Source organism: Oncorhynchus kisutch, unplaced genomic scaffold (genome assembly GCF_002021735.2).
Source record: "Oncorhynchus kisutch isolate 150728-3 unplaced genomic scaffold, Okis_V2 scaffold1388, whole genome shotgun sequence".
NCBI classification, from domain to species: domain Eukaryota; kingdom Metazoa; phylum Chordata; class Actinopteri; order Salmoniformes; family Salmonidae; genus Oncorhynchus; species Oncorhynchus kisutch.
In genome coordinates this window covers 2,403-12,572 of record NW_022263333.1, presented here as the reverse complement: position 1 = coordinate 12,572, position 10,170 = coordinate 2,403, and the positions used below count along the sequence as shown (strand labels likewise).

General features: G+C 46.0%; 1 protein-coding gene across 1 annotated transcript; it reads left to right on the top strand.

Annotated features, from left to right (window-relative positions):
- Window positions 1–1,806: 1,806 nt before the first annotated feature.
- Window positions 1,807–6,282, top strand: LOC116366207 (protein bassoon-like). Its single transcript, XM_031818433.1, has 2 exons — window positions 1,807–3,004; window positions 5,188–6,282. The coding sequence occupies exons 1-2, from the start codon at window positions 2,165–2,167 to the stop codon at window positions 6,265–6,267; spliced, it is 1,920 nt and encodes a 639-aa protein (XP_031674293.1). The 5' UTR covers window positions 1,807–2,164; the 3' UTR covers window positions 6,268–6,282.
- Window positions 6,283–10,170: the final 3,888 nt, after the last annotated feature.

Here is a 10,170-nt window from a genome sequence, read left to right as displayed (position 1 = left end):
TAGGAGCTCTTCTGCGGCGATGGTGATCATGATGGTGATCATGAGTGTTTAATTAGTCTCATCTCTAAGTTTGGCAACCGGCAAATACAGTGCCTTGCGAAAGTATTCGGCCCCCTTGAACTTTGCGACCTTTTGCCACATTTCAGGCTTCAAACATAAAGATATAAAACTGTATTTTTTGGTGAAGAATCAACAACAAGTGGGACACAATCATGAAGTGGAACGACATTTATTGGATATTTCAAACTTTTTTAACAAATCAAAAACTGAAAAATTGGGCGTGCAAAATTATTCAGCCCCTTTACTTTCAGTGCAGCAAACTCTCACCTGAAGTTCAGTGAGGATCTCTGAATGATCCAATGTTGACCTAAATGACTAATGATGATAAATACAATCCACCTGTGTGTAATCAAGTCTCCGTATAAATGCACCTGCACTGTGATAGTCTCAGAGGTCCGTTAAAAGCGCAGAGAGCATCGTGAAGAACAAGGAACACACCAGGCAGGTCCGAGATACTGTTGTGAAGAAGTTTAAAGCCGGATTTGGATACAAAAAGATTTCCCAAGCTTTAAACATCCCAAGGAGCACTGTGCAAGCGATAATATTGAAATGGAAGGAGTATCAGACCACTGCAAATCTACCAAGACCTGGCCGTCCCTCTAAACTTTCAGCTCATACAAGGAGAAGATTGATCAGAGATGCAGCCAAGAGGCCCATGATCACTCTGGATGAACTGCAGAGATCTACAGCTGAGGTGGGAGACTCTGTCCATAGGACAACAATCAGTCGTATATTGCACAAATCTGGCCTTTATGGAAGAGTGGCAAGAAGAAAGCCATTTCTTAAAGATATCCATAAAAAGTGTTGTTTAAAGTTTGCCACAATCCACCTGGGAGACACACCAAACATGTGGAAGAATGTGCTCTGGTCAGATGAAACCAAAATGGAACTTTTTGGCAACAATGCAAAACGTTATGTTTGGCGTAAAAGCAACACAGCCCATCACCCTGAACACAGCATCCCCACTGTCAAACATGGTGGTGGCAGCATCATGGTTTGGGCCTGCTTTTCTTCAGTAGGGACAGGGAAGATGGTTAAAATTGATGGGAAGATGGATGGAGCCAAATACAGGACCATTCTGGAAGAAAACCTGATGGAGTCTGCAAAAGACCTGAGACTGGGACGGAGATGTGTCTTCCAACAAGACAATGATCCAAAACATAAAGCAAAATCTACAATGGAATGGTTCAAAAATAAACATATCCAGGTGTTAGAATGGCCAAGTCAAAGTCCAGACCTGAATCCAATCGAGAATCTGTGGAAAGAACTGAAAATTGCTGTTCACAAATGCTCTCCATCCAACCTCACTGAGCTCGAGCTGTTTTGCTCGATGTTTTGCTCGATGTGCAAAACTGATAGAGACATACCCCAAGCGACTTACAGCTGTAATCGCAGCAAAAGGTGGCGCTACAAAGTATTAACTTAAGGGGGCTGAATAATTTAGCACGCCCAATTTTTCAGTTTTTGATTTGTAAAAAAAGTTTGTAATATCCAATAAATGTCGTTCCACTTCATGATTGTGTTCCACTTGATGTTGATTCTTCACAAAAGAATACAGTTTTATATCTTTATGTTTGAAGCCTGAAATGTGGCAAAAGGTCGCAAAGTTCAAGGGGGCCGAATACTTTCGCAAGGCACTGTATCAGCCATTTGATAGTGTAAAGTAGCTTCCCCTCCTTGTCTCCTCTCCTTCCTCTTCGCTGATCTGAAAATGCAACAACATGGTGGAAGCCTATGGCAATTTGCTTTAACCTATCCAGCTCTGTCACATCAGTACAGATTAAGGAAAGGAGGGAATGAAAGGAAGTCAGAGTATTGAAATGTATACACAACATCTATTTCCATTTGTACTGCCAAATGACTCTTCTTTGTTTGTTTGTTTCTTTCTCACACTCTCTCTCTCAGGCCCTCGGAGGCAGATGTTCAGCAGCGGCCCCAGCAGCCAGGAGTTGGACCCTCTGTTCGGCTTAGCAAGAGTCGCACCGTAGACGCGTTTGGAGAGGGCCCCACTGGCAGGCCGGCCCCTGGCCGCAGTCCCTCGTCCCTCAGCCTCTTAGAGTCCCGATTCAGGCAGGAGCCTAAGGACCCAGAGAAGAAAACAGGCATGTTTGGCTCCAGCTTCCTGAGTGGGGCCAACCCGCTTAACGCTGTCTCATCCATGACCTCCCAGGTGTCCTCTGGAATGTCCTCAATGTCCTCCGAGGTCACCTCCATGGGCTCCGGGGTCAACATGCCCTCATTTGGCCTGTTTGACAAGGAAGAAAAGCCTGGAGAGAAGCCCCTAGGTGGGCCCCCAGGACCAGGCAGCAAGGGCCCCCAGCAGGGGGGGCCAAGACCCCCTGGCCCCGGACAAGGGCCCAGACCCCCTGGGCAGCAAGGGCCCAGACCCACTGGTCAAGGACCCCTTGGGCAGCAAGGGCCCAGAACCCCTGGCCCCGGACAAGGGTCCAGACCCCCTGGGCAGCAAGGGCCCAGACCCGCTGGTCAAGGACCCCCTGGGCAGCAAGGGCCCAGAACCCCTGGCCCCGGACAAGGGCCCAGACCCCCCGGGCAGCAAGGGCCCAGACCACCTGGTCAAGGACCCCCTGGCCAGCAAGGACCCAGACCTCCTGTCTCCGGACAAGGGCCCCCTGGGCAGCAAGGGCCCAGACCACCTGGTCAAGTCCCCCCTGGGCAGCAAGGACCAAGACCCCCTGGTCCCGGTCAAGGGCCCCCTGGGCAGCAAGGACCCCCTGGCCCCGGTGCACAGCCAGGCGGGCCAGCTAAAGCTGGGGGTCCCCCTGGTCCACAAGGCCCTGGTAAACCACCTGGAGGTGGGCTGTGTCCGCTGTGCAAGAGTACCCAGCTCAACGTGGGCTCCAAGGAGCCGCCCAACTTCAGCAACTGTACCATGTGTAAGAACCAGGTGTGCAGCCTATGTGGATTCAGCCCCCCAGACTCGGAGGTAAGAGAATGCCCTCTCTCTCTAGCTTGCTTTCTTCCTCTCTCTCTTTCTCCTGTTCTCTGGTATATATTTATACTACCCTTTCTCTCTCTCTCCACCGTATTTCCATTTTCCCACACTTCCTTTGTCGCTGTTCCTCTCTCTCTCTCGCTCTCTCGCTCTCTCGCTTACCCTTAAAATGTATTGGTACTGTAGTTTGTGCTGACTGAGGGTCTATTATATGGTGTTTTTTCACATCACATTCTGTCTCAGATGTATCAGACACTTCATTCAATTAAATGTCTACTGCCAGTGTCGTTGCATAGATACAACAACCAACGTATGCCTTGAATTAGTTTCAGTTTTCTGTTTCTGTTTCTGTTTATTAGTACAAAATTCACCCAGCATGTCTAAATGTCTAAATGAAGCACAGTACACCATTACAGTACAAAATATACACAAAAAAGGTGAATCAATCAAAACCAACCAGTTCTCATATCTAAAGAAGCCGAGCGATAGTTTTTAAGCATGGTCATTTTTAGCATTAGCCTTTTTAGCATGAGCCTTTTCAGCATTAGCCTTTTCAGCATTAGCCTTTTTAATATTAGCCTTTAAGCATTTAGCGTTCCAGAGATGCCCATGCAGTCAGGCCTAGCTCTGGAAATGCCCCTCATATTAACGCCACACAGCTTGAGGAACAGAGGGGCCATATGGACAGTGGGGAAGCTATCAAGGTGACTCATGTCATGGGCACAGGAAGCCTCCAACCGCCGGCCAATGTCAGGTTTCAGTAACCAACCACACGAGCCATGCACCCCCGAGGCATGATGCCTGTTGAAACTGAGGGGGGCAGGTGATCTGATACTTATCCATATAAGGTATTTATTATAGATATACAGAAAATACAATACAAATAATGAATTCAAAGATTTGGTCATCAGTGCCCCTCTCAAAAAATAATATCTTTGCACACGCTATCAGATAAAACAGCAGAATCACAAAGTGGTCATATTTTGCATCTCTTTTTCTGGGGGTAGAATTATTGAGCATGGTAATCACAAAGAGGGAATGGAAATGTGAGTGTTGTTCTATGCAAGAAGACACTGATAATAACCATGTCGATATTGTCCTCTTTTGTAGGGTTTCTTGTTGTAGACAATGGTAACCAAGGCCATGTCCTGTGTAGTGAACAAAAACATTACACTGTAGCTAAGCTAGTTGTCAGGATATGTGACGAAACTCCATCTTTAGAACAAACATACAGTATATATCATGTAGGAAATCAGTATGAATATCTAATGATATATTTATAAAGTGTTACAGATGTATCAATACAGTTGTTTCCCATTTCTAACTAACCATGAAATGCATCTACCTTCATCAGAGTACTTTTCTTATATTTCAAGAATGAATCAACCAATAAACATCTCAAATTAAACAAATAAAATGGTTTGTAATGATGATTTTTTGCCTCAAATTAGAGAAATATTCCATTTGTAATGCAGCCTTGTCAAATAGTACATTTAATGGTGGTTCTGCAAATTGCCACGATCTGCAAATACAGCTCCCATTACTGCAACACATAATTAGTATAAATCATTCAATTTGCTTTTAAATCCCTCAAGAACTGAGCGAAAAACAATTTACAGTGTGAAAAGAGAATCATGTTATTGAAATGTACTAATTCAGTTGTTTTCTTTCTCTGAATTACTGTGATGTTTCACTTAAAGGAAAGGATTGTGTGTGTGTGTGTGTGTGTGTGTGTGTGTGTGTGTGTGTGTGTGTGTGTGTGTGTGTGTGTGTGTGTGTGTGTGTGTGTGTGTGGCGTGTGGGCGTGCTCATGCGCGTGTGTGCATGTGCGTGTCATTGTGTGTGTGCGTGTGTGTGTGTGTGTGTACCTGTTTTCATGGCAAATATAAAAATACAAAGCAGAACATACTGTTCGGTCCTTTAAAAACCTGCTGTATGTAAAATATTGTGTGCTATAACTTGGAAATTAAATAAATGTCACTCTGGGTGACAACAATGGTATTGGTTTCCAACATTTGGGCTGTTTTCCTAAAGAAGTTAAATCCGCTTTGTGTTTTGTTTCCTTGCCACGTTACTAATGAGTATCGTGATACTGGTACTGTCCCGGCCGTACAGTACATGTGTGTATATGTGTGTGTCGTATGTGTGTCTGACCATGTTTTGTATCTTTTCAGGGTAAAGAGTGGCTGTGTCTCAACTGCCAGATGCAGAGGGCTATGGGGGGTATGGATGACCCTCCTATGATGGGCAAGGGCTCTGCCCCTCCTTCACCCTCAAGGAAAGACCCTGGAAAAGATGGTAAGAAGCCCAATCTACTGATTAAGCAGCAGAGCATCTCCGACAGAGGCTTAACCCCTCCAACCACGCCCAAACAGAAATCCCCCGGCCCATCTTCCCCGAAAGGCAGCCCCCAGCCCTCACCGGCCAAAGGTAAACAGGAGTCCAGCTTCTTCGGGGGCCTGGGGGGCATCAGCCTAGGGGGGCTCACCGATGTGGCCAAGCCTCCAGCCGCTGCCTCCCAGGCGGCCGAGTCCATCACGGGAACAATGTTCAGTGGCTTTGGTGGGTTCACTGGATCAGCCAAACCTGATCGGGCCAAAGCCGCTGCTGGTACCCAAAAAACAGCAGAGTCGGTGACGGGAAAGATGTTCAGTGGGTTCGGTGGTTTTACTGAGACAGCCAAGCCCCCGGCGGCTGCCTCCCAGATGTTTGGCTTTGGCTCGTCTATCTTGAGCTCGGCCACCAACCTCATGACCACCGACTCCGTGGACTCTGTGGATGAGAAAGCTGGTTCTCCTGCCGATTCTCCTGCCGGTTCTCCTGCCGGCTCTCCCCCAGACTCCCCCTTCTCTGCCCCCGGTTCTCCCCTTGGTTCTCCCCCGGACTCTCCCTTCTCCGCTCCCGGGTCCCCCCCTGACTCAGACAGCCCTGACACCCCACCTGCCTCCAAGAAGGCCCCCAAACGTGCCGTCTCCCTGCTGAAGAACCAAAAGTCCATAGAAGCAGATCCCTCCGTGGAGCCTCTGAAAGCGGGGGAGCCGCTTACTACGGTCACAGGATCGGGGGCCCAGGAAAACTGTCCTCTGTGTAAGGTGGAGCTGAACGTTGGATCAACAGACCCCCCTAACTACAGCACCTGCACTGAGTGCAAGAAGAGTGTGTGCAACCTGTGTGGCTTCAACCCCACACCTCATCTTGGTGAGGTAAGACCAGTACAGCTTTCACTACTGCTAAAATATAAACAGTTCTGCTGAAAGGTACACAAACCATACAAGGATTTCAGACGTTTCCATTGTTACAGTAGGTGGGTTAGGGCTACAGTCTTCTGTACACTCCATGTTGTTCAGTCACTCACTGGCTATATAAAAACCACGTCTGCAGTCAATTTGGTTTCTATATCTTCCAATTGTAATCAGGACACAAATATTGACACCCTGTTTAAAGGTACCCCTCTTACCATAAGTGAACCTGAACGTTGGTCACGGTCTTGGTGGTCATGACTGCTGCACGTGTTTGACCTTTGAGGGAGTGGTTTGTGGTTGATGCGTTTAGCTTTCCCTAGCCTCCTAGCTGCCCTGTAGTCTAACTCTAAGCCATTGTGGGGCTAGGTTAATAAGGCTAAATGAATGCCATTTAAATGGCCATCTCATTATTGAGCGACATTTACACTTCAAAAGGCTGCCACTTGACTCTGTAATCTAAGAGAGGGGCGTGTGTGTGTGTGTGTGTGTGTGCGTGCGTGCGTGTGTGTGTGTGTGGTCATAGGGACCAAATACTCTTTAATTTCTCATCTTCCTAGGAGGTTATAGAGTGTTATTACTGGCGTGTCCCATTGACGCTGTATTAACATACATCACTTACATTCAGTTCCCAAGAACAGATGGTTTATGGGGTCATCAAATTATATTAATGGAAGAACTGCACAGAATTTCATTCAGTTCAGCGAATCAAAGCTCACTGTCAAACAGTATTCTGATGGGAAAATACAGCAGTAGCTGACTTAATGCTTGTCTACTGTGTAACTGCTGTATATTTTGGTTGACAGGTCAATAGGGTGTAATACGGGTAGCGATGGTTTCTCAATTATAATAGCAAGTTTGGTTGAACTGTGACTAGATTGTCTTTGTTATCGACCATGTCTGGCTCGGCTTAGGAGCTACTCACAGTGTAAGTTGTTCAACCTTGAGTGAAAGCAGTGAACGTGTTGAAAGCAGGTATAGTTGAGCTCACGCGATGGCAGGTTTGGCGTAGCTTCACATGCTAGCTTTCCTATGCTAGTAGGTAGTTTAGTGTTTAGCGGTGTAGCGCGTGGCCAGTTCCCTTAGTAATCACGCTACTGGTCTATTTAAGGTGTTCCGGGGAGATTAGGCAGTCTAACTCCTTGTCACACGGTGAGAACCATGACTCCACCACCACGCCCAACAAGATGTGACAAGGCGTGGTGGTAGAGTCATGGTTCTCACCGTGTGACAAGGAGTTAGACTGCCTAATCTCCCCGGAACACCTTAAATAGACCAGTAGCGTGATTACTAAGGGAACTGGCCACGCGCTACACCGCCACTCCATTATGAAACAACGTCACTGAAAAGGCTCTCCATTTTCCCGTGGAGTTCATCATTTACGTTTAGGTTTATTTAACATTATTGTATGTAGAAACACATACACTGTGATGTCATACAGTACTTCAAAGGACAGTTAAAATAGAGGTAGATCCTCATGTATCTTTGTGTTGGCTTAGACAGCTAGTTACAACATACTACTATGTACCCTAAGGTTGTCACTAGTGTAACTACCTCATTACTACACAGGTGGCACTTACTTTACCTACTAATTTGAGCTCCTAGGGGAGCAAAGGCCCTCAGGTTACGGCCTCTGGACTACACAGGTCAACTCAATATAAAATGCTACCAATATCATAGACTGGTATGTATCGCTGTGTTGTCGTACTGGCCCATCTTTGGCAGTAATGAGGAGCAGCGTATTCCTCAAATAAAGTCCAAGCTACGGGGAAATGTGTAATTACGTTGGAGAGATCAGCATCCTAGGTGATTATGTTCTTAGAGGACCTAATGAGCCAAAGATTAGGTGTCTCTGGACCAGTGTGTCTTAACACTGCAACCAATATACTTGTTTTGCTCAAAATCACGCTTGTGCTCATTAGGCACCAAACTGAAGAAAACTGACTGAAATAGTGAGGGACTAGCTGGACTTGTCCAATAAGAAATGCTGATTTTCATTTCCAATGCAAAACGCTTTGTGACAGTGTGCAATTATGAACACAACCCAGGTGCGGAGTATAACCGACAGAGATGAAATACCATCATGTTTCAGGGACTATGTAAATTCATCTTTACTCAGTCGAGAATGAATAGGACATTCTGATCATGGATTGAAAAGGTTCACTGAAAAACATACTAATTGAAAAGTCCTAATTTCCTGATTTATACATGTTGAATTTCGATCCCAAACCTGATTTTAACTGAGCTGAAATTCAATTCAACCCAACCAGACATGCATCTAATCTGATCCGATCCATTCAAGGATGCTTCATGAAACTGAACTTGTTGATTGATGGAGAGCTACATAGAGCCCTGAGTCCTTTGTGATGAAGAGGAATAGATAGATGATGTGAGTCATTGGTCTAGGACAGAGCATGGTGCTGGATGGCCATGTGAACGAGGCTGCTCCTGCCCCAGTCTACCTACCTCAGTACACTGACTCATCCACCCCTTTCTCTGCTTCGTCAGCAGACATGCCTTGCCTCTGTCACTCTCCCAACACTTGCTCCGAGCTGAGAATTTGTTTGTGTGTATTTGTTTGTGTGTATTTGTGTGTGTTTGTGTGTGTGTGTGTGTGTTTAGGGGGTTGTGTGTATGTGTGGGGGTTGGTGCATGCATTGCATTGAGTCTGAAGGAGCATTTATCTGTGTGTTGGTGTTTGTTTGGTGTGTGTTGTGTGTTGCTTGCTGTGTAGGCGAGCTGTAGAAAAAGTAATCTCTGCTTCCTAAAACGATTTAAAGGGCATCAGGAAGCCTGTCCCAGTCAGAAGAGGTGTCCCTTAACCTTCCTCAGTATGAGCCTCTCTCTCTCTCTCTCTCTTCTGTTATTATCTCTGTTCTTTTCTCTGTTTCCATGTTTATTTGAGTAAAGAACTGTACATATCAGATAATAAACTGAAAACAGGCCTGATGGAACCATTGACAGGAACCTTTCCTAAATGTTGATCAAACAAATGACATTAGACCAGTGGATTATAATTCCTTTTTGTCCGAATATTATAATATTTTCTTGGAAATCTTTTGACAAATGGATGGGAACCTAGCTTCTGTCTCTCTGTCCCTCTCTCTCTCTTACTGTCTCTCTGTCCCTCTCTCTCTCTTACTGTCTCTCTGTCCCTCTCTCTCTCTTACTGTCTCTTTCATTTTGTTTTCTGTCCCTCTCTCTCTCTTACTGTCTCTTTCATTTAGTTTTCTGTCCCTCTCTCTCCCCCTCTTTTTATTTCTCTTCTACCCATCAGCTGATCAAATCAAATCAAAGTTGTTATTTAGTAGTTTAGATGTTGTTCTCAAGGATCTCTGGCTGTTCTGGCTCTACTGTTCTGCATCTACTGTTCTGGCTCTTCTGTTCTGTCTCTACTGTTCTAGCTCTACTGTTCTGCCTCTACTGTTCTCTCTCTACTGTTCTGCCTCTCCTGTTCTGTCTCTACTGTTCTGCCTCTCCTGTTCTGCCTCTACTGTTCTAGCTCTACTGTTCTGCCTCTACTGTTCTGCCTCTCCTGTTCTGCCTCTACTGTTCTGCCTCTACTGTTCTAGCTCTACTGTTCTGTCTCTACTGTTCTGCCTCTCCTGTTCTGCCTCTACTGTTCTGCCTCTACTGTTCTGCCTCTCCTGTTCTGCCTCTACTGTTCTGCCTCTACTGTTCTGTCTCTACTGTTCTAGCTCTACTGTTCTGCCTCTACTGTTCTCTCTCTACTGTTCTGCCTCTCCTGTTCTGTCTCTACTGTTCTGCCTCTCCTGTTCTGCCTCTACTGTTCTAGCTCTACTGTTCTGCCTCTACTGTTCTGCCTCTCCTGTTCTGCCTCTACTGTTCTGCCTCTACTGTTCTAGCTCTACTGTTCTGTCTCTACTGTTCTGCCTCTCCTGTTCTGCCTCTACTGTT